General features: G+C 39.8%; 1 protein-coding gene across 3 annotated transcripts in view; it reads left to right on the forward strand.

Moving 5' to 3' along the window:
* RLF (RLF zinc finger) overlaps positions 1 to 23,356 on the forward strand; it is a 56,791-nt gene extending 33,435 nt beyond the window's left edge. For 2 of the 3 annotated variants that reach the window (XM_090057759.1, XM_090057760.1), the window contains 4 exons: positions 2,556 to 2,758; positions 9,148 to 9,284; positions 14,133 to 14,274; positions 18,044 to 23,356. In XM_090057759.1, the coding sequence (XP_089913885.1) occupies positions 2,556 to 2,758; positions 9,148 to 9,284; positions 14,133 to 14,274; positions 18,044 to 22,807 (5,246 nt within the window). In that variant the 3' untranslated portion in view covers positions 22,808 to 23,356. Of the gene's footprint in view, positions 1 to 2,555; positions 2,759 to 9,147; positions 9,285 to 14,132; positions 14,275 to 18,043 lie in introns of those variants that run through there. The other variant, XM_090057761.1, reaches the window with a different exon arrangement.
* Positions 23,357 to 24,111: the final 755 nt, after the last annotated feature.

A 24,111-nucleotide genomic window follows, 5' to 3' on the forward strand; every position in this document is an offset into this window, starting at 1 on the left:
GCGTAATGGTTCTCAAGCTGCCAGGCTTTCTCTGCCCAGTCCTCCAGAAAGACTCCCCCCCTGGCTTTGCAGAAGTTGTGGAGAATGCAGATAGAAATAACTATCCAAGGCAGCTTGCAGTAAGAGGCATCCAGACACACTACTAGTGCTTGGGGGGGGTGAAGGGGAAGTGGGGGGGGGGGCACTCAAGGTACCCAAAGGTGCACTTCATGAACCTGAAGCAGCTGCTTAGCCACTAGTTAAAAAACGTCCTTCCTTGAATCCACGTGCCTAGTGTAAGGCTCCACAAGCCACATGGAGAGCAGATATTCTGTGTTTGCCAAGTAGCAGTAAAGGGGAATTTGTTTATGCCTTTCACCTCTGCCTGCAACTTTACCAGCAAACTCTACCTGTGTCATCAGGCTGCAGTTCCTAAATACCCTTGTATCCAGCTAAATGGTGTTCATATGAGTAAGTTGTCCATGGTGGTCCATGATACCTGGCAGCGTAATAAAATAGCCCTTGTATTTGATATACTCTGAGCTATGATGGGCACGCCTCTTGCGTGGATGATCTTGCTATAGACCAACTCATCCCAGAGTTGCTGATCATGGACCAGATGGCAGTAGTCAGGCACTGTTTACAGTGAAGGGTGCCATCATGCTGGTGCCTTGCACAGTTCTTCATGAAGGTGGCACAGCTCATTCTCAGATTCTGCTGCCATTGCTTATCATCCCATATCCCCTAGACTGTGTGCTCCTACCAGCTGCCTCTCTTCTCCCTGTCCCAGAAGTTCTCATACGTGGTCTGCAGGTTGTCCTATCCACAAGAGGGCTGTTCTCTATTATGTCTTGTATGGAGTCATCATCAGTCCCCCTGTAGTTGGTGGTGCAGAACAGGTAGTACATCTCAAGGGGAAACCTTTCCAATGGTCCTGTGTTGCCTTGCCACCAGGTACATGAACTGGAAGAGGCTGCAAAGCATACCCATGTAGGCCATGACTCACCACCCCATGCTGAATAAGAAGGATATCACCTCTGGATCTGCTCAGTCAGAGATTGCAGGGAACAGAGGTGGTAAGCAGCTGTTCCTAGCTCCTCAGGGTGATCGTGGCACCTCTGGAACTGACCAGGCCTTCAGCGGCAGTGCAGGCTTGTCACAAGCTGGGAGTACAAACAGCCAGTGGACACTGTCCTCTCCACTCAGCAGTCTCTAGGGGCCTCTGGAGACTCGGATGGAAAGAGATCCTAAAATACCTCCTCTCAAGCTACCTAGCTGCAAAGTTTGGCTGCATCATAAACCACATCTGTACAATGCTGAAGCACTTCATATCAGAGCAAGAGTTGAAGCACTTTAAAGGAATATTTGTCCATACTCTTATTCACATGGTGGACAAGTGCAGAATTTGCTTAATGCATAACACAGTGACTATTGCTTGTATTGTAGCAAGCTCTAGTAGTCTGCATGCCAATTTAAGTACATAAGCCACATAAATGCATAACCTTTTTTTGGGTGTAAGGCTATGCAGTTGAATGGAGTACGCTTTCCCTTTGAGAGCAAAGATGTGCAGTATACATTTCTATTGTCCTAGGAGACTTACTTCACGTATGGGGAATTTTTTTGGGGGGGACAGAATCTTGGGCATTCAGAAATAAGTTAAGGTTTGGGAAACCAATGGATTATGCACTTGTCCAAAGACCAGTCCATAGATGTTCATGCAGCTCTGGGTAAAAGTGCTTTACTTTTCTGAAGGTAAAAATAGCGCCATCACTTCATTCATTTACCAGTTATTTAAATACAGCGAGAACAGATTCTTCATTTGGGAAACCAGAGTAAGCCAGTCTGAAGTTCTCAACCAGGTTATTCTTTAGCATGAATAAAAATAGTTCTGTCACCAAAAGTTAAAGGGGGAAGCGTGATGTGTGTTTGTGGTTTGTTTGTTTGTTTTGGTATTTTTAAAATTTTGTTTAATCTTTTAATGAAAATAGTGTTGTTACTTAAGATTACTTTGTACTCTTAGGGTTGGTAACAGTATTGCCAGATGTTTTGGGGTAAGACTGATCAGACATTTAATCTCTAATATTAAGTAGGTTTAAAATGTGTGCCTAATATATTTGGAATCCCTGCTTTCCTGTAAAGAATCACAAAAAGTAACATTTTACTAAAGAACGTATTTTGTATATTTGGGTAGTTTTTAAACTTTTTTTTAACGCATCTATTCTGTTTGGTTTTATTTTATTGAGCTTGGTCTTCTAGTCATGGTAAAAATATGAAAATACAGAAAATGAAGATAGAAATAGCACAACTGCTAAGTTTTTTCCTCTGATATTCTGTTCAAAGCATTACAGCATCTAAGCAGTGGCATCCCTGCCAGTATTCCCAACAATATGCTGGAGTTGCTGACATCTAGAGTTTCACAAGAAGCTCTCTTCCAGATATTGACCACGCATCACCCAATTTCTTTTTATATCAAGATTGTATGAATATGCTAGAATAACTTCAGAAAAGTGCCAGTTGTAAACTAGTGAAACTTGTGTGTTCTCAAAAGTTTGTTTTTTTTTTTTTCCTCTTCCTAGCTAATAAATTGATTACACGAGAAGGGCCTTCCTTTCTGCAGATGCGAATAAAACATTTGATGAAGTCAAACTGCATCCCACAAGCTACAGTCTTATCAAAATTGTGTGCAGATTCTCCAGAAATTCCAAATGCCTCATCTTTTCGTCAGGCTTACATCACTTGTGTGTGCTCTATGCTGCCTAATGAAGACTCCATTAAGGAGGTTAGTAATAAAACAGTGCACATGTTAAGGATTTTTTTAACAAACTGGGTATATAGAGAAAAGATAGTAATTGCAGCAGAATTTTAAAACTGATATAAAGATTCTGCAGCTTACAGTCGGAACATATTTTTAATTACTGCTAGAGACGTGTATGAGTTATACTTCATAACTTGTGTTTTGATTGGGGGCAGAGAGTCTGCATGATGAGTTTGTGACTTAAAATTTCCCAGTGTCTTAAGTTTAAATCTGAGTCTGTCCTTCAGTGTGTTCTTTTTTTGTTGGTGATACTGAACCTTTTCTAATTCAAGTAAATGAAGTTACTGTTCTGGTAACAACCAGAAAAGTGGAAAAGTTGAGTAACTTTGGGATCAGATGTTCTTAGTGACCTAAACTTTTCTTTGATCAAAAATAATTTTGTTTTATATGGAATTTTTTTATGGATTTTTTTTTCTTCTATTTTTTTTTTTTTTACTCAGTAGAGTAAAATAATATACTACCATATTTACTCAAATATAAGACGAGCAGAGAGGGGAGCAGGTGACTCTGACACTAGCCCTGAGCTCAGACCAACTGCAGCTGCCTGGCAGTCGTGTCCTGTCTGGAGTCTTCTCAGGAGTCTTGGCTGCAGGTTTTTCTGCGGTCTTGTCTGCTTTCTTAAAGAAAGTGTCTAAGGAAGTTTGGACAGATGTTCTCCAGGGAGTTGAGCAATGCAGTGAACTTGTTCACTGACGTGGCGTCGCATTGGATCAAGCATTGTAAAGCGTTGTAAAGTCGAAACTGAGGTCATAAAGTTGAAACAGGGTGTCAATTTATAAACATTGTAAATGCAAAACGTTGCAAGCTGAGGACTGCCTGTACATCTTGGCTTTTGAAAGCTCTGGTGTTTTATTGGGGGAGGAGGGTGATTGGTACTACAGATCTTAAGACTGTTGGAGGATAGTTTATGGTTGTGGTGTGTTAGAGGAGAGAGATTGGATAGTCTTGTGGGCCTTTTTAGAGAAATGTCAATTATGTAACTGCTTGTGACTGCCTGGACAGGATCTGGTCCAAGAGTTTCCTCTTCTCCTTATGTTCCAGTGTAATCACTCTAGTAAGAAATAGAAAAAGTACTGTCCATAAGAGTACCCTGTTGCAGACTCTGGTTTACAACTGAAGATTCCTGAGTCTCATCATTGTTCTGCTGGTAAACTTCTGTAAAACATGCTGTCTCATCCCCTCTTAGTCCTGGCTCACTAGGAATGTGATGCAAACTAACTCTGGCGTTCCAAGAGAAGGATTCTTTCGAACGTGCCCCATTTGCCTGCTTCCACTAGCAAATGCTAAACCTGAAACCCAGTGCAAAGCCACTCCCGGGGGGAATTCTGCAGTTGCTGTCAAGTATGCCAGAGATGTATCTGGTTTGTGAAAGTGCTGAGCCAACTGTTAAGAAATGCAAAACTCCAGGACTCTTGGTTCAGAAATGATACCTTTTTATTAGACCAACTGAGAAATCTCAAAAAAAAAAATTATCAACTGTTTATGTACTCAGAGCAGAGCTCCCATTTATAATGAGCTCTATAATGCTGAATACTATGGAAAAAAAATAATGAAAAACTCCTAGGCATCTAAGTAGGCATACAAAATTTAATGCATACTTTTGAATATAATATATTCCTCTGCCCGCTTTGTAAAATGGAGATAGTGCACTCATATTGCATAGGTTGTGAATATTAACTACTTGGGTGAGACTCATGTTTCAGTGATGAGCATCTTAAAAGTGAGAAAATGTAATTTTTGCATTCAGAACCAGTTGCAAATAATGTGTAGTAAATAATACACAAGGTCACTGTGGTGGCAGTGGCCTACAGAATAACTTGCTGAAAGTCTTCATCACAAATCAGCAGGTATAACAGTATCCATAGAGAACCATGGTTGGGATTGCAGGGTTGCTGGTTGTAGTCGCGTTGGTCTAAGGACATAGGCCAACAAGGTTCTTTGGGTAGATGTGATCTCTTTTATTAGACCAACTAAATAGTGGGGGGAAAAGTTCTCTGCAAGCTTTCAGGCGCAAACACCCTTCCCTCCCTCAGGCATTGGAAGACTGCTGCTGTTCTGAGTTCTCCAAGGTAGAAAGAAGTCTGTGAAGATGCAAATGAGTGGAAGTTAGGAAGACAAAGGGTAGAAATAGGAGAGGAGAGAAAAAAGTGTGAAGGAATGCAGGTCCCAATGCCTGGGGGGAAGGGGAGGGAAAAGTGTGAGGACCTGCATTCCTTTACACTTTTTCCCTCCCCTCCTATCTCTACCCTTTGTCTTCCAAACTTCCACTCACTTGCATCTTCACAGACTTCTATTTTACTCTCTAGCTTCTTTTCTACCTTGAAGAACTCAGGAACAGGAGCAGTCTCCCAGTGCCTGAAGAAGGGGAGGGGGTTTATGCCCAAAAGCTTGCAAAGAACTTTTTTCCAACCATTTAGTTGGTCTGATGAATGGTTGGGATTGGGCACTAAAACAAAATTCACTGTTTTGTGACAGATTTGTGTGTTCTTTCATTATTTCCACATAATGTCATTCTAACCATTTAGCGAGTGGCACACTTGATCTCTCTGTGCTTGTTTCTTTACTTAAAATTTCCAGAGCAGAATAGAAAGATGACACTGCACAGCCTGTGGGATTCCCACAGGCGAAGAGAGATTGGAGCACTTGTGAGGTGCTTAGAAAATATTTAGCACCTGTTATTACATGTGGGTATTCAGACCCTGGAGACTGAAAAACCAGCAGCTTAGATACCCTCCTAAGAAAACATTATAGAAACAGTCTTAAAGAGGGCAATAATTAAAGCTAGTTACTGTTTCTTCTGTTGTCTCTGAAAATTGATTTCAGATGGTAGATGTGCTGGTTTCATTGAATGCCAGGCACAAAATATTTCTTCCCTATTTTTGAGAGAGCAGAAATGTTGCTGGCTTTCTCTGGGTAGCTTCCGGCCAGGTCGGCCATTGTGCTTATAAGTCTTGCATAAGCTGGTTCATCAGACAAATCTGTGACATTGTGTACATCCTGTGCTTCCTCGGTACAACCATTAGACATTCACGAGTTATGGTGCCTCAAGAGAGACCGCTTCCCTTCCTTCTGCAGCTGCCTCACACATCACCGTTTCTCTCTTATTCTTTCTGAGTCTTCTATAGATCAAGCTACTGCAGAAAAATTAATAAGATTCTGTTTTAATGGATGGCAGCATTGTTTAGTTTTGGAAATATTGATAAAATATATTTTTCCCTTGGCTTTCCTACAGAACTTGAAAACTTCTGGCTAAGGAATTAAATCAATGTCATATTAAAAGATTTGAACAGTGGTCTCTACCTGTAAGTGTAGGTGAAGCTCTGAATCACTAGTAGGGTCCTGACCCTTTCCTTTTACCAGCTCTAGGGATTGTAACCAAAGTGACCATTGAGTTCCATAGTCTCAGGATCCTATGATTAAACAAATGAGCAGAGTAGGTAGTAATATTGTGCTGGGAGGGACCTGGAAGAAGCATGCGTCTGTTTCTTGTGTTTCTGTCTTTAAATGAAATGCTAGAAAGAACAGCCATGAAGCAGAGGTGTAGGGATGCAATTTCTGAACATTTTGCTCAGGAAAATAGAACAAATTGCAGTCTCCCACTCGACATTCCTAGCTGGTGATAGTTAATGCCTAGCTATCTTATTGTTCATATCTTCTTCCTGTTGTGGCTTAGTCCTTCAAGCTTCCCACACTTCAGGAAATGTGACTTGTGTAAAACTTTCAACCACTTTTTCTTTTCTTAATGTTTTGGGCAGCAAAATAACAGTAAAACTTAAAACATCAGCAGATTTTGTGAGTAATAGCTGTTGAAATCAGGTTTTCTTCATTACAGTAGCGTAGTACAAAGCCATATGGAATGCTGTTCTTATGCAAAACCTTGCACACCAGGTTGGTGGTTATCCAGATTTTTATATCCATTTCCAACTGTATGGCTATACATGCTGAGTATACTCGGAATGCTCCATTATGGATATGTAAACTGAGTGGTGGAATAGGATTACCTACATGTGGGTGTTGGTGTGGTCAGAGAAAAGCTACTAGTTGTTGCTTCCTGGTGGAGAAGAAGGAAGGTCCTTTTCCTCCTTTTTAGCTTAGTAGCCTTGTAGATGGGGTACTTTGGACATGCCCTTCAAAGGGACAGGGCCTGGGATTCTGACTGCTGTCCCCAGTGGTTGTTCTGCACCTTGCATTTCAATATTCATTCCATAAAAGTGACAGAGCAGTAAAATAGTTTCTGTTGTGCTAAGGGGCAAGGGTGAGAATCCAGGGCTTTGTCCTTTGTAGGCCAGTATCCATCTCCCTCAGCCCTGCTCCCTTTTGTTGTCAAAGGATGCTTATTTCCATAGGGGCATCCATATGGGTCTGTTGTCATTACCATTAAAAACCTGTTCAGGATTCTAGATTTGAGAAACCCATAAAATATTTTATCTCAATTGTGCCCGTACATCTGTTCCAGTGACTTGCTTCCACTTTCTGCTGAGAGAGAGGATCTGTTAGTAAATGTACTGATCAAATGATAAAAATCATATTTTCTTGTAAAAATTTGTCACATTTTAGGCTTAAGGTGATTCTGGATCACTGACTGTTTACAATAGCATAACAGTATAGGAATTAAGCACAACTTGAAATCATGGCAAGACAAATATTCAGTATTCTGGAAAATCACACTAATATCTGGGAAATGTTAGATTTTTGTTAGATGCATCTGTTAGTTCAACTTTGACATTACTGTTACAGTAACACTCATTCCATAATAAATGCAATAGAAGTAACTGGAGGGAGAAGTAGAGGGGTAAAATGGGTATATTATGAAAAGATCACAATGTATCCAGTTGTAAAGATATAGGCTTTTCACTTGCACAGAAATAATCTAAATGAATGCATACATTTATCCAAGTACCTGAGACCTGCCTGAACAAAGTTTTATTTGGCAAAACTATTTCAAGAGAATATTGAGATTTGCCATATCAAATTCTCAAGTTAAATGCCATAATTAAAGCTGCCTTTGCAACCTTCCCCCCCCCTTAATATTGGCTTCTTTGTGCTTATATATTGTGATTGCATACTGCTTCCATCTATTACCTCATTTCCTCCCCTCACAACCCTCTGCCGCATTCAGTGCATAGATGAATAGATAATACTCAGAGAACAGATTGGGGCTGAGTAAGGAGCGAGAGAAACTAAGATCTCATTGACTCGAAGTTGGAAGGTTCCTGGAATGATGCGAGGGATTCCAGGAAGAGAAAGGAAGACTGCCTCAATCTAAATTGTTAGTTTCTCTTGAGCTTTCTGTATGGTGCTGAGCAGATCACTGAAATCTATTTCAGTTGTGCTTGTTTCCTCACTGTCCCCAATTTGAGACATCTGGGGCATGATTTCCAGAATTACATAGCACTTAGCTGCAGTGAAAGCCTGTGAGAACTGCAGGTGTTCACTTACCTTTGTTAGTTAAGGCAACATAACCTGAAAGCAGAAGCACAGAGACATAATTCATGAGATCCTGAATTTTACTCCTGCTTTGTCACTGATTCACTGAGTAGCCTTGGGCAAATGGCCTTACCTTCCTGCTGAAAAAGCAGGTTGTTCTTGTGCACAGCACTTCTTATAGCCAGTGAGGGTTATTGAAAAGTCCCATAGAAATGCTGAATACTCCAAAAATCAAGCAGTAAGCATTTCCCCAGGAGCTTCAGAATTTAACAGACCTCTCCAAAAAGTTGGTTTTAATCTGCGTGCCGTAGCTCTCTAAAACAGGGATAATGCACGCATGCCTGTCCTCTGTACTTAACATATCTCCCTCATGGCTTTCTGTGCCATGTGGTCTGTTTAGTTTAAAGCCTGGCTTGCATGCAGTGAGTGGAGGGGAGGGGGTGATTGATAGTTCTATCTCAGCATCCATTCTGTGCGCTAAAACTGGCAAAAATATATAAAATTGCAGTGTTTCAGTTTAGAACCTTTTGGTATAAAATATCATCTCCCTGTTGATCCCAAGCTGCAAACTGTCTTTTCTTTCAGAAACACTAAATAGCTAATGCTACTGAGCCTTGCTGCAAAGAGGGTTTCCCAGAATTGGAGTAGTTTCTTGTGACCCTTTTCTGAACCCTTTCTTTTTTAACATTTTTCTTTGCAAACTGGTAGGAGACCTAGGCATTAATGAAAATGTTTAAAACTAGCTTGTTCCAGAACTATTTTTTTTTTAAGTATTTTTGTTTTCACCCGAATGTTCACTCATCTACAAGAAAATGAACATATTTGCAAGTAGAAAAAAAAATGCAAAGGTCAAATATGTTCTTAAGGTAAATATCTTTTTTAACACCTCAGACTGCACATTTTCATATGAAAGTGTTTTCTTACAGATTGCAAAGGTGGATTGCAAGGAAGTACTAGACATCATATGTAATTTGGAATCTGAGGGACAAGATAACACGGCATTTATTCTTTGTACAACATACCTGACTCATCAACTTCAAACTGCAAATATTTATTGTTCCTGGTAAGTAATGGATCCATTTCTTAGGAATAGTTTATCAACATTGCAACAACAAAGGCTGCCTTTGGTAAAATGTAAAAGTGACATTTTAAAAGGCTAAAGCAGGATGTGATGAACAGGATCACATAGGTGTTATGTTAGATTCTCTTAAGTTCTGTAACCATATGTATATTAGATACCATGTGTATCTAATAAGTTAACTTTTTGGATTATGTATTTTCAGATGAATATAAAAAGGTGGGGGGGGACCTTAAGAAACTACCCAGCTAGAATTCTCAGAGTAGTGCCACTTTCTCAAGTCACTCCCCGAAAAGTCTGTGCATGGTTACATGCTGTTCTTAGGAGTGTGAACATGTACAGAGACTCCTGATTCAGAAGTGAGATCATGGAAATGTCCTATAAGCAGTGCCTGTTTGGGGTTCCCCAAGCTTCTGCTTACTCTAGAATTAAAGTTGAGGAGCGATTTAATTCAGCTGTCTTTTTTAATTGCTTCTCAAGCCATTAGAGGCACAAGAAATTGATAGGTTGCTATGGAAGATGCAAGTTTGAATGAGTATACTGTGAGTGTGCACCCCTAAACACAGTGTCATTTTAAGAAACACTTCTTCAGGTTAGCCTGTATTTCAAATAGGGGGAATTTGGAAAGCAGAATGCTGGCACTAAGTTTTTGAAGAAACTGCAAGTGCAACATTTATTCCCCAAAATTTAAGGCTAGATTTGTATGTCTTATATACGTGGAAATGACATGCAGCCTTTCCATCTCTGCATGTTTGGGCAATGGGGAAATAGTGGCCAAGAAGAGAATAAGCACATAGCTGTCTTGGGAACCTTGTTTAAAATATAATATATTCCTGTGAAGGGTATGTCTACACAGGAAGTGAAAGTATAATTGAATCTTGGGTACCCGCTCCTGTTTTAAAACTAGCCAGCATGGATAGCAGTGGTAGTGATGACATGGAGGTATAGACATCAGCACAGGCGAGCAACAAAAGTAGATGCCCAGGGTCCTTAAGTTTGTGTAATCCATACTGAAGCTCATACTGTCTAGTGGACTTTTTTTTTCCTCCAGAAATCAGCATTCTGATCCCTGTTTATAGATGAGGAAACTGAGGTCTTCCTTGCATGTGAAAATTGGAAAAATTGTCATGGAGGGAGGAAATTTAGAAGAATAATGCCTAGCATGTACACAACACTCTATCCAAGAGAATCTTCTTTTACCTTTTCTTTTTTTGAGTTGGCAGAGGATGGTGTTTCATCTGGATGAGAATTTTTGCTCTTGGGCTTCCTCAAAAAAAAAAAAAAAAAGCCTAAAGTTACTTTTTCCTGCCTCCTTAGGTTTGTTGTGGAAGGAACTGTACAGATACTAATTAGGAGAATGGCCTTTACCAAAGCAGACCAAACAGCTGACTTAGCAGTTGGCATCTGAAAGATAGGCAGACAAGAAATGTACTGCTTGAATATAGGTCTCTCTTGAGGCTGGACATGCTATTTCAGGGATCTCAAATGGATATATTTACCCAATGCATAAATCTCTTCTTTTATAAGCAGCATTTAGTTATTCTTTTCTAGTTTATGCTAACCACATCAAAACCTGACTCTCAGTAACCAGAGATGATCCAATTAAATAATGTTTCTCAGTTAAGGGTGTAATAGTAGGGGGGTTAGATGTCTCTGCAACTTCATTTTGTGAAGAGTGTGCATAACATCTTTGGGCACTGCTTCTGCCATCTTTCCTCTGAAGTGACAATGTGTGTAAGATGCCCTAAGGTTGGATGGATTCCACATTCAGCCCTAACTTTACTGTCCTTACTTCAGGTATAGATAGACTTAAGTTTTTTCTGTATAACTGTTGATATCAAATGATACATAACAGCTCATCAGTAATCTTACTGCTTCAGTAATTATGCTGCTTCCATAATTACAAGTATAGCAGAAATATTGCAACTCTTAAGCCTGTTTCAGGATTAAAGTATCAGTTAGTTGGCTACGTTGATCGCTATAGGAGCATGCCAACATGGCAGTTACTAGGGTTGTGCAAAGCTTCGGTCCCCGATTCAGTTTGGTGGAGATTCAGCCCGATTTGGTGGCCAAATCTCCAAATCGAATCAGAGGACCCTTTAATTTCTCCAAATTGATTTGGAGAGATTCGGAGATTTGGACATAGACAGCTTTAAATTCTTTTTTTCCTACATACCTCTAGGTAGCAGGGGCTCTTGAGTGCTGTGATGGTGGGGCGCATGAAGCATCCCACGAAAGTGCAGGGGGCCCCCCCAGCATGCTTGGCAGCAGACCCAGAAGTGGAGGAGAAGCACTTCTGGTCCACTTCTGGGTCCGCTGGGGAGCATGCAGAGGGCCCCCCTCCCGGCTCAGTAACTGGTGCCTCCTGGGTCTAGGGGGGTTCCCCTGCGGCCGATCGCTGAGGCAGGGAGGCATGCCCCCCCAGCATGCTCCCCAGCAGACCCAGAAGTGCACCAGAAGTACTTCAGGGGTTTGCCACCAAGCACGTGGAGGGCCCCCCCCGCACGCTTGTGGGATGCTCCATCCACCCCAGCATCACAGCGATCACAAGCTGTGCCTGCTACCTCAAGGTATGTAGAAAAAACTTTTAAAGCCATGTCTGTGTCTGAATCAGCATTGACTCTTCAGATTTGGATTCGGCCAAATTGAATCGGGGACGGTGATCCGAATCAACGAATTGAATCGCTGCCCAATTCTGGCCAAATCCGAATTGAATAGGGGCTTTCACACACCCCTACCAGTTGCATCATAGCAGTTAATGTGCACTCCTGAGTGGCAGCTCCCTCTTCCTTTTTAAAGTAGTTAAAAGGAACATTTGTCCATAGCTTTTTGTGTGCACTCAGATTCATCCCTAATGTACAGTCTTGGCTGCAAGTGATCTATTCTCCTGAAAATCTCCTTGAAGTATAACTGTTCCATCTCTGTTTAGTCATTCCTAAACTTGCGGCAGGACCTGCTTAACATCTGCAGAGTTCCTTAGATTTGGATTCTGTCTCAGTGTCATCAGAAAATGCTAATATTTTTATTCCGGAGGAGTTCTTTGTTCAGTTTCCGAATGCAGTGTCTTTCTCATCCTGTGGTCAGGAGTCATTTTGTATGACTTTGCTTGGTACTTCTGATCCCATATATGCTCTGCAAAACGATGCAAGTCTTGGTAAGGATGATCTTGCTGACATGACCTGAGGCTTGTTCTGGTATCACAGCCTCCTTTTAACCACACTGAAGACCCCAGGACTTTTCTGGGTGAGCAAGTCTGAGACCAGCAGCACAGATGCAGGGTGCTTCATCTGGACTCAGTTCTCTCCACCATAGGTTCACAGCCTCGTTACTTGAGGGCTCCCTCAGAAATTGTAAGCTCTTGGCTTTCTCTTACTTTTTGATTACCAAAAAATAATAGAGCCAGGTCATCCGCAAAGAACTCAAAGACCGCAGTGGGGTCAAGAAAGTTTTTGACACTATGGCTTCCTATTTGAATTTTTTTAATTGATTTTGATTTTTGAAAGGGTTTCTACAAAATTTTTCGGTCTTTCAAGACCTCCAGTTCACACCATAATGGAACATTTGTTGGAGTTGCTACATGAAGACATGCATTAGCTCAGTCAGAGTGGCTTGTGGTTTTCTTAGCCCGCCATTCTCCAGTCAGTGGCTGCCACATGTTCTCTTATCCAACATCTTGAGGTTCCTCAAGAGTGTGAGCAATCTTCCTTCCTTTTGGCTTCATTTGCAGTAGAACCTGTACTAAGATGCACCTTGCTGCCTATGCTTAATTGCACAACAAAAATCTCATTCTAATAGCACAATGGCAGTTATTACTACTGTGTTTAGTCATCTTACTCAGTTTTCAAGTTATAGTGTTTTTTTAGTTTTTAGGAAAAACAGAAATGGACAAGAAGCATGTTTGGATGTGTGGAAAAACTGAAATATTAAAGCCTGTGTGGGGGGAGGGAGAGAAATTGTTGCACTTGTACAATGCAGCAGAGCCTAACCTCTTTGTGAGGTTAGGTTCCTTAACACCCTGTGAAGGTGAGGGTTTGTGAGCGTGTGGGGGGTTATAGTTCAGTAAGCAGCTGCATGGTGCCATTGAGGTGTTCCAGTTAACTTCTGTGGCTTTTATTTGAAAGAGCACTGATTCTCCAGCCAGATGCACAGGGATGCTGCTATGTTCCAGTTGAGTAGAAAAGCAGTGTTTTTAAAGCAGAAAAACCATAGCTTGTAGCTGAATGGCTGGACCTTAATTTGTCAACATGCTGCAAATTGTGGGTTGCAAACTCCTGATTTTAAGAATAATCTGGTGCATGGGGAGTCTAAAAAGCACTGTTTAATCACTTTCCCTATTAGCTGTGGCTCTACTTTTACTTGAAGTTGGTTTAACAAAATTCAGGAAGGAATGAAATGCTTCCTGAAATAAGGTTATTCTGTAATTAAATTAAAAGTATCTTAATTTCTCAAATTGAAGAGCACAGGTTGTGAGACCCTGTGCTTGAAAAATATACCCAGCACTTAGCATGGAGCAAAAAATGCTACCTTTGGAGATGTAAACTTAAAAAGTGAAGGTGAGTTGGGGGAGAATTACCTTTTTAAAGTACCTAATGCCTCCACGCTTGAACAGGAAACAGGTTTGTCCACATAGCTGTGAATGGATATGATCTCTTCACTTATAGGACATGATGGTTCTACCTGCAGAAGGGAGACTTTATTAATAACCTGACAAAAGTGTGGCATACTGCAGCAGTCAATAAAATGGTATCACCTTTCAGAGCTAGACTTGTGACAAATTTCTCCCACCACCATTATCTTGCATTATATTTAGTCTGCTTTGAACTCTTTTCACAGGGAGCTGACTCTGTTCTGGAGTAAGTTGCAAAAAAGAATTGACCCTTCTTTAGATTCCTTTTTGGAGAGATGTCGGCAGTTTGGCATCATAGCCAAGACACTACAACACTTATTTTTCCTGATAAGAGTCATTCAGTCTGAAGTAAGTAATATGTTCTGCACTCTGCAGCTTTGTTTTGCTAATAATTTAACTGAGTGAAGGCTGTAAGACATTAATTCAAATTTCTGTCATAATCCCAACCTAGTTAAGCAGTTAGTTAGTCATTTTCTGTGATTTCTCTGGAAAGTTGTAAATGTAGTATAGACAAACATTTGTCCAGGTGGCTTAAATAGAGGTGATCATGCTTTGAGCAAGGGATTTGACTAGGTGACCTCCTAAAGTCCCTTCTAGTCCTTATTTTCTATGACTTGCTCTTGTATACAATTGAGAGAGACCTGTTTAATATACTGTAGTTTTCAGTCCATGTACCTGGATTTCTTAACTAATATTTTCCTCGACAAAAAAATAAATATGCAACAGCACAACATTCTTTAACCTTTAAAATAAGGTCAGTGTTGAAATGAGTATGTATTGAGTTCTTTTTAAAAAAAAATGCCCCAAAAGCTTAATAAATGTGTGCCTCTCCTTTTTTAAACGCTAGCCCTAGTACCTATGATGAACTTAAAGGTGCTGAACAATGTTCGTAAATCTTGCAGAAAGTGCAGTGGACTAGGTTTAGCCAAGGGTAGAGAAGTCTTCAACCTCAGTATGGAACTTAAAGCCAAAGAGCATGATGACAAAAAAAAAAAAAAAAAAAAAAAAGATTTCACTTGCAGGTGCAAGGTATAATGCACAGTGGAAAAAGCAACTTGAGCCACCCATACATTTAGTTAGTTTCTGAATTAATTTGAACCACGCAGATATCTGAGCATAATTATTCTAACCATGCACAATACAAAGCTATGGCTAGAAGGGACCTCAGGAGGTCATCTAGTTCAAGCCCCTGCTGAAGGCAGGATCATTCCTATCTAAACCATTCTGTACACGTGTTTGTCCAATCTGTGAGTGTCCAACTTATTTGGCTTCATGAGGCAGATCTGGATCACAGAGCTTCTTGTGGGCTGAGCAGTGGCTGGTTAGTACAGCTATCAGAGCTGCTGTGTTGGAATGACTCTGGAAACCACAGGTTTAAAGTCAGTGTTTCTTGCTCTTCCTTCCACGCTCCATGCACACTTTTCCCTTGCCACCAATTTTAGTCTCCAGCTTTCCAGTTCCTCAAGACATTTCTGAATCTCCTCTCCTCTAGTGCAGCAGTGCTCAACCTCTGGCCTCTGGGCCAAATCCAGCCCATGGGGCACCCCACAGGCCCAGAAATTTGGTGTCAGGGGAGCTTTGGTACTGCTCCCTCGCTACCAGTTCTCTGGACTCATTTGAGCCCTGCACACCAGATTTGATGCCTGATCCTAGCATGTGGGAGGGGGCAGGGCTGGCCCCCTAGCACCCAGTCTTAGCATAGGAGGGGTTAGTGCCAGGCCTCCAGTCCCAGTCTGTCCCACAGACTGGCCCTGCACTATTCATCTGGCCTCTAGGGCCAAAAGATTGAGCACCACTGATCTAGTGTTTGCAGTCCTTCCCAGTTTTGCTCCCTGCAGATTTGCTTAGGGAGCGTTCTGTTCCACCATCCAGATCACTAATGACAGTGTAGAATGGCACTGGACCCAGGACAGATGTTTACAGATAGACTTTTTATAGTTTGCCACAGTGACTTCCCTAGCATTGAAGTCAAGCTGACCAATATATAATTCCCTGGGTTCTCCTTTTTGCTCTTACTTTTAAAGAGCGACACTATATTGGTTCTTTTCTTAATCTTCTGGTACTTCACCTGGCTCTTGTAACTTGGTAAATATTGTTGCCAAGTGCTCTAAGATCTGTTCTACCAGTTCCTTTAGTGTCCTGGGCCGAAGTTCATCAGGCCCTTGAATGCATTCAGATTGAGCAAAAGTCCTCTCCTGGTCTCCCTCAGCTTTTCCCTTTCTTTGTCTATATAATTTTTGTTAGTTGTCATGTTTTATGAAGACTGAGGCAAAGTTCTTCTTACACCTGTGCCTTCTTTGCATTTTCTATTAAGAGCTCACCCTGGCTATTTATGCAGCAGTATTATAAAGGCAAACAATGACAAGTTTAATAGTAAGATCAAAAATAACTCTGGAAAAATTGTTATTTTTCTAAGTCAGTAGCTCGTTCAGTTCTGGTCACCCTAACTCTGAACAAGTAGGGCTCTGTAGATGAGGAAAAAAATTACAAAACTGAAAGATGTTGCATGAGGATGTAAAAAACTGCATTTATGTGTTTAGCAGGAGACCCAAATAAAACAATGATGTTATAACTATAGTGAGGCAGGCTAACCTTTCTTTCCTTTTCTTATTTTGATCTTGAACTGTTCACACTGAAATTTTACAGGCTTGGTCTCAGCATTGGGTTAGATTTTTGGGGGAGCAAAAGTCATGAAACACTGCTTGAATATAAAGGTAGGGTAGGGAAAATTGGTTAGTTGCTAATGATAGTGTGTTCTGGTAACTTTTGAATGTCTCAGTGGTTTGGAGCAGGAAATTTATTCAAGTATGAGAATTGTGCTGAGACTTAGACGCATGCTTCTTACTATCCTTATAAGTATCCATTCAGTTTTCACTGACCTACATGTTGAAAATGAGTATCCACACCTGTAGAATTACACCTTTATTAAATATAGCCTTTTTAAATGTTCACAGTAGATTCACCATAAGAACTTATTTATATTGTTATACTTTACCTGCAGTGGGCTGGTGGCTATTGCAAAGGTAAATTCTGTATTGCAAGTGAGACTCAAATGTTGAAGTGTATGAGTGCAATAGAAAAAAACAACTAAGAAAATCTGAGAAATCCTCCCCCCCACACACACATCTTTTTTTTGGAGCAGGATTTGAACGCTGAGCAGGAACAAGGCCTGCAGATGACTTAAATTTGGGGCAGTTATTCAACATTTTTCTTTCACCAAATATCATTTAGTCTGCATGCAGATAATGGGGCCTGGAGTCTCTGGATCACCTAGTTGTCTGTATTGTAATATATTCTGCATAGGGACAAAATGAATGACCTGGTGTTTACTGACTTGTGCGTCCTTGCCTTTGCAAATTCTCATGCCCTCAAATAAATAAAAAACCTTTGGTAAAGAATAGCACAGAGAGAAATCAAGACCAAAGGATAGTGTAAAATGGGGGGAGAGGGATCATGTATGTGTGTCTTTAAAAGTATAGTGTCAGTATTAAATAGCTGGTGTCTAGTTATCACAATGTTTTTCCCAATTAAATGTAAATGGTTTTTCTTAGATAAGTGATGGCTCTAAGAAATTACACCTGAAAACACAGTTATCTCTGCTTCCAGAAAATCATTGTTCGTGTTCGTTTAGAAATACGCTGAATATTTAAAATATCCTATGGATACATACTATTTGTGTCATTCTTTAAAATATTGTCAAATTGTAAAGTACATTCCCCTGTACTTGAGGTATTAACTCCCAGCCTTCTTCATTTTGGAAGCATTTCTATTCTCAAATTGTTTACAGTGTTCAGGACTTAACAAAAAGAAATCGGTATGGAAACTATAATGCAGAAGTTACTCCCTAACACCTCCCTGTGTAGACACTCTGGGTGTGCACTTAGTATCAAATTCCTTCGTATATGAGGAATTACTGCGGAGTAGGTAGTGCTTTAAATTCACAGTCTGACTTAACAATGCACTAACTTTTCTTACGTACAGACAAATATTGAGCACTATAATAAGTGTCTTGGTTTGTAGTTTTATGTATAGAGTTGTTCCAAATAGTGTGATTCTGGAAAGAATGCATCTAGCAAATAATTGGGTCGTAACTTTGTGTGTTTGTTTTTCCACGCAGGCAGAAGAAGCAGGTCTTGCTGTGTCAATTTTATTGTGTGTGAGAGCTCTTCAGATCAGATCAAATGGAAATGATGAAATGAAAACATCTGTATGTAAAACAATTGCATGCCTTTTACCAGATGACCTTGAAGTTAGAAGAGCATGCCAGCTCACTGAATTCTTACTGGAGCCAACTTTCAGTGGTTTTAGCGTTCTGGAAGAGCTGTACTTGCAACCAGATCAAAAATTTGATGAAGAAAATGCACCTGTTCCAAATTCTCTCCGTTGTGAGCTTCTGCTGGCTTTAAAAGCTTATTGGCCATTTGATCCTGAATTCTGGGACTGGAAGACTTTAAAACGACACTGTCTTAAGCTGTTAGGAAGAGAAGCTTCTGATTCTGAAGATGATGCAAGTTGCCTTGATCTGTCACTCAATGAAACTGACCTATTTGAAACTTTTCTAAGTGACTGTGATGAGACTAGAGAACATAAATATTATGAAGGAAGAGATGCAACTGGTCTCTCTAAAGACAAAGCAAGAGTGAAAAAGCCAATTGGCTCTTCAGAAAGGTACCAGAGATGGCTTCAGTACAAATTCTTCTGTGTGCTATGCAAAAGGGAATGTATAGAGGCTAGAATACTACATCATTCTAAGATGCACATGGAAGATGGCATTTATACATGTCCAGTGTGTACAAAGAAGTTCAAGAGAAAGGACATTTTTGTACCACATGTAATGGAACATGTTAAAATGCCACCCAGTAGAACACACAGACCTAAAAAGAAAATTTTGTTGAAAAAAGATAAATCATTACAAAAAACAAGTACCCCTAGGAGCCCTTGTGCAGTACCAGAGGAAAGCCAGCAGCAACAGCTCCAGCTATTGGAAAAGTCCAGAAGTGACACACAGGAATATGTCACATTTAGCCAATTAGAAAATTGCCACCTGGAAGACAGAGACATATATCCATGTCCTGGCACAGACTGTTCAAGAGTATTTAAGCAATTTAAATACCTTAGTGTACATCTAAAAGCTGAACATCAAAACAATGATGAAAATGCAAAACACTACTTGGATATGAAAAACAGGAGAGAGAAGTGTGCTTTTTGTCGACGACACTTCATGACTTCCTTTCATCTGCGGGAGCATGAACAAGTGCACTGTGGTCCTCAGCCTTATATGTGTGTTTCTATGGATTGCTATGCTAGATTTGGGTCAGTTAATGAATTACTTAATCACAAACAAACGCATGACGATCTACGTTACAAATGTGAGTTGAATGGCTGTAACATTGTTTTCAGTGATTTGGGGCAGCTTTACCACCATGAAGCGCAGCACTTTAGGGATGCATCATACACGTGTAATTTTCTTGGTTGCAAAAAGTTCTATTATTCAAAAACAGAATTTCAGAACCACCTTGCAATGCATGATGTTACAGTAGCAAATGGAGAAGTGAAGGACACAGTTAAACTTGAACATATTTCAGGAGACAAATGTAGTTATCTTCCTGAGACCCAACTGCTCGAACAATCAGATAATTCCAGTCTGCATGAAAATAGTACGTTGTCTGTGGAGCCTGCAGGTTCTCAAGATATCCCAGAGATTAAGGAGGAAAGTCTGTCTGACAATGAAGATATAGATAGTGAAAGCAACTGCAGCGTGCATTTTGAGAGCTTCAGCACATCTCCTGTACAGAACAAAAAGGAAGGGTCTCCTTTGTTGATTGATGCAGTGGACCACCATCAGAGAGTTCCAAGTTTTCTGATATCCCAGGGAAGTGTTCTCTCAAAACTGATGGATGGAAAGCAGTTTTCCAACGTAGCAGTTTGCTTTGACGGAAAAAAATTTTCTTGTGGCTTTGAAGGCTGTGGTTCAACATATAAAAATGCCAAAGGTATGCAAAAACATCTTCGAAGGGCTCATCCATACCACTTCAAATCTAAAAAAAAGATGGGGATCAAAAATAGAGACATTCTCAGTCTAGTCACGGATGCTGAAAACAGCAAAACAGCTGGTGACATCAGTGTGGACCTAGGGCATAATTCAGACTCAAGTGTTGACTCTCCAGAAAATGTATATTGTAATATAGACTCTAAAGAAAAGATCAGCTTCAAGGAAATGATTTGTTCTTCCCCAGAATCTTCCTTTTATGAACGTCCTAAAATGGCAAGTACTGACGATAACATGTTAGAACTTCTGTTGGGCTTGAAACATTTAAGCCTAAAAAATTCCAATGTTCACATTGCAAATTCTTCTTTAGCACACAAGCATTTTTCAGGGTCGTTTAATTCATTTTCATCAAATGAAGCCAAATGCCCTAAATCAGGAGATGAATCTACCTCAGAATTTCCAGAGCAACAAGACAACTTACCTAGCCAGTATCTTACACAGCTGGCAGCTAAACCATTTTTCTGTGAACATCAAGGTTGTACATGTGAGTTTGTGACCAGAGAAGCTCTCTTAATGCATTATGTTAGAAAACATAATTATTCAAAGGAAATGGTTCTTCAGCTAAATATGTTTCAACATCGCTATTCACCATTTAAATGTCATATTTGCCAAAGATCATTTACAAGAAAAACACACCTTAGAATTCATTATAGAAACAAGCATCAAATTGGCAATGAGAAGGTAAATCACAAAATATTTGCCAGTGAAAAATGTGAGCATGTAAACACATGTGCAGAGGGTGACTCTGTACCCACACCTACTTTCTGCGATGATAAAAATGAACTTGCTAAACAACCTGAGCAAACTGAGCTGTGCCATCCTAAAAAGGAAGAGTGTAGTTCTGAAACCGATGTGGAGTCCAGTGAAGAAATAGATGGTAATGTAACTAGAAAACCCTCTAACATGACTTCTCTGGACAGCCACAGGGAAGAACTGGAAGCAAGAGAAGGAAGAGGAAGTAAAAGAACAGTTGCCAAAGGAAACTTATGTTATATATTGCATAAGTACCACAAACCGTTTCATTGTATTCATAAAAGTTGTAATTCTGCCTTTACCAATCAGAAAGGCTTGATTCGTCATTATAGAACTGTACACCAGTATAATAAAGAGCAGCTCTGTTTAGAAAAAGACAAAGCAAGAACAAAAAGGGAACTTGTCAAATGTAAAAAAATATTTGCATGCAAACACAAAGAGTGTAATAAACGTTTCATTTGTTCTAAGGCTCTTGCTAAACATTGTAGTGACTTTCATAATGAAAATTTGGAGGATCAAAAAGTGCTTTCTGAAATGGAATCTGCAAGGTTTCCTTGTAACCATCATCAATGCCCTGCTGTATTTTACACTTTTAACAAGTTAAAACATCACTTGATGGAAGAACATGCCAATGAAGAAAAAATAAACAAAGATTTTGAAATCCAATGCGACTTCAATGGCTGTGACCGAATTTTCACTAATTACAGTCGTTACTCTCAGCATGTATATTTCAGACATCGGGAATACTACAATAGACTCTTTGGAAATCGGAAAGAGGAGCAAGATAACCTGCTGAAAGATGATGATAACAATGAACAAGATTATTTGACAGATCACTATGAGGAGAATAAGAATGAGAGGCAGGTAAAAGACAAATCCAAAAAAGCTCTCAAAAATAAGGAAAAGCATCCCATTATTTTTAAAACCAGGGAGGAAGCCCTGCAAATGTGTAAAGAGAAAGCTGACCAGAACCAGTATCCCTGCATAGTCAAAGGGTGTCTGTCTGTAGTTAAACTGGAAAGTAGTATTGTGAGACATTATAAGCGTACACACCAGCTGACCAGTAATTATATAGAACAGCAGTTTGAGAAACTTGTAGTTTGTGTGAAATGTGGTACAATGATTAAAAATGAATCCCATTCAGAAACAGAGGTCTGTTTAAGCCAAGAAGAAATGAGAGACTTTAAACAGGAAAATCCAGCAGATACTGAAATTAATTGGAAGGAAGACGAAGAAGGCATAAAACCTCTTGTTCCAGATACTGATTATGATCATCCAGATACAGACAAAGAAAATCAAAACAGCTGCTCAGCAACTAGTGAGGGTTTTGATACAGAGGCCTTTTTGTATTCAGACACTCTAAAATATGACCACAGTTCAAAACCCAGTTTTGAAGAAGATAGCATAACTGAGCCACCTTTGTGTAAAACAGAAGGGTTGTCTGAAAACAATGGAAGAGAAAATGGTGAATATTTTACCAATTTGCAGTTGGAGTTACCAAGGGAGAAGGTCACAGAAGATTGGCACCACTGTTCGATTCATCAGAATTCTAAAAGAAATTCCTTCTGTACAAGAGACAAGTTTCAGAAGCATTCATTGCCCAAACCCTTTGATTTAAAATCCTTTAAACCAATGGGATTTGAATCTTCATTTCTAAAATTTATTCAAGAAAGCCAGGAAAGAGAGGATGACGATGATGATTTCGATGAACTTGTTGAATGGGAGTCTCCTGAGTCATTTCAGACAGATGGTGACTTAGAGAGTGAGAGAGACTGTCAAAGAGATGAGGCAGTTAATAGTTTGGGGAGTGAGAGAGATCCGGAAGTGAGCATACCCCCAAATAATCATTCAGAGCTTACGGAAATCCAGCCTTTAATATCGGAGTCGCCATCTGCCCCTTCTCTAGACAACTTGCGGGCCATATTGGACAAGGCATTAACAGACTGTGGAGACCTTGCCTTAAAACAGCTTCATTACTTGCGACCAGTAGTTGTCCTTGAAAGATCCAAATTTTCCACTCCCCTTATAGACTTGTTTCCAACAAAAAAGACAGATGAGCTTTGTGTGGGAAGTACATAAGAAGTTTTGTTTAAGAACATACTGCCTCCACTACTGCTACATAGAGAGAATTGCAACCTAGAACAGAAACTGGTACAGTACACAAACTGTTTAGGTTAGTTAGGCTGTTTAATTCCATGAATGTATAATATCTGTCAAAAGTATTGGCCAAGTTCATTTAGCTCCCTGGTTTTATTTTGTTTTAAATGATGAACTGTACTGTTCTTGGTGCTAATTAACACATCCGAATACTGGGGGCTTCCTCTTGCAGAGTAAACATGCATGATTGTATATGGAACAAGTACTAGGGTACCAGGGTTTGGGGGAGATGAGTTCTTACTTGACTTGAATGTGCACCTAATGGTGCTTTGTGTAACATATTGTACACTACAGCATCTTATATTTTTTGAGTTACAAGTTTCAATAAATTACAATTTTTCACCCATTTTTGGTTTATTGTACAGTAAATTCTATTTTTGTTACAGAAGCTTTATTTTGATTTTTACTTGTACATGAATTAGGGACTGTTATTTCCGTGCATTTGGTAGCAGTGTTAAAATACCTGCAGAAGCTTCATATTTAAATACAATAAAGCACAAGAAATCTGTTTCTTTTCATATTTTTAAAAGAACATGTACGTAAATATTTTCCTTGATCTTTTCCACAAGGATAAAAAATTCTGGACTAACTGATCCTTCAGCCTAAGAGAACAGTAGTCACTTGAAGGTGCCACTGTGAGTTTCTTGACTTTGAATTTACTAAATATGTAAGATCTGATAGAGTTTGATTTAATGTGCATAACTGAAGTGTTGTTGCTTTGTTCCAGATAAGTCTTATGTGTATAGAAGCATCCTCCTATCTCTTCCCTTCCTATCTGCCAGAAACAAAAGCATTGATATTTGATTAAGAAAAGGCTAAATATTTTAGGTTAGTATGCAGGGAACAAAAACTAAAAGAGAAGCTGTCCTAGTATGATGCACCCATGACTGGAGGAATTTATGCACTAACTTTTCAAAGACTTTGGTCACAAGAAATCATGTATGGAAGAATCCTAAATTTCAGAGTTCTCTTGGGCAATTAATAACATACAGCATTTTGTGCGTCTGTGTACTGATGTATTTGACTGTTAAATGAATGTGTGGTTTTGGGTTTTTTTTAAAAAGCATATGACATAGCTGTATGCTAGGGTAACTTTATCACCCAATCCAGAGTAGAATTACCTCCAGAAGAGCCAGAAGTAAAACTATACGTGTGATTTGGGGTCAAGAAGGAGTTTTTTCGCTAGGTCAAATAGACACAGACAGAGGTTTTTGTCTTCCTCTGTT

The sequence above is a fragment of the Crocodylus siamensis genome, chromosome 7 (assembly GCF_052110815.1).
Source record: "Crocodylus siamensis isolate JL-2025a chromosome 7, ASM5211081v1, whole genome shotgun sequence".
Classification (NCBI taxonomy): domain Eukaryota; kingdom Metazoa; phylum Chordata; order Crocodylia; family Crocodylidae; genus Crocodylus; species Crocodylus siamensis.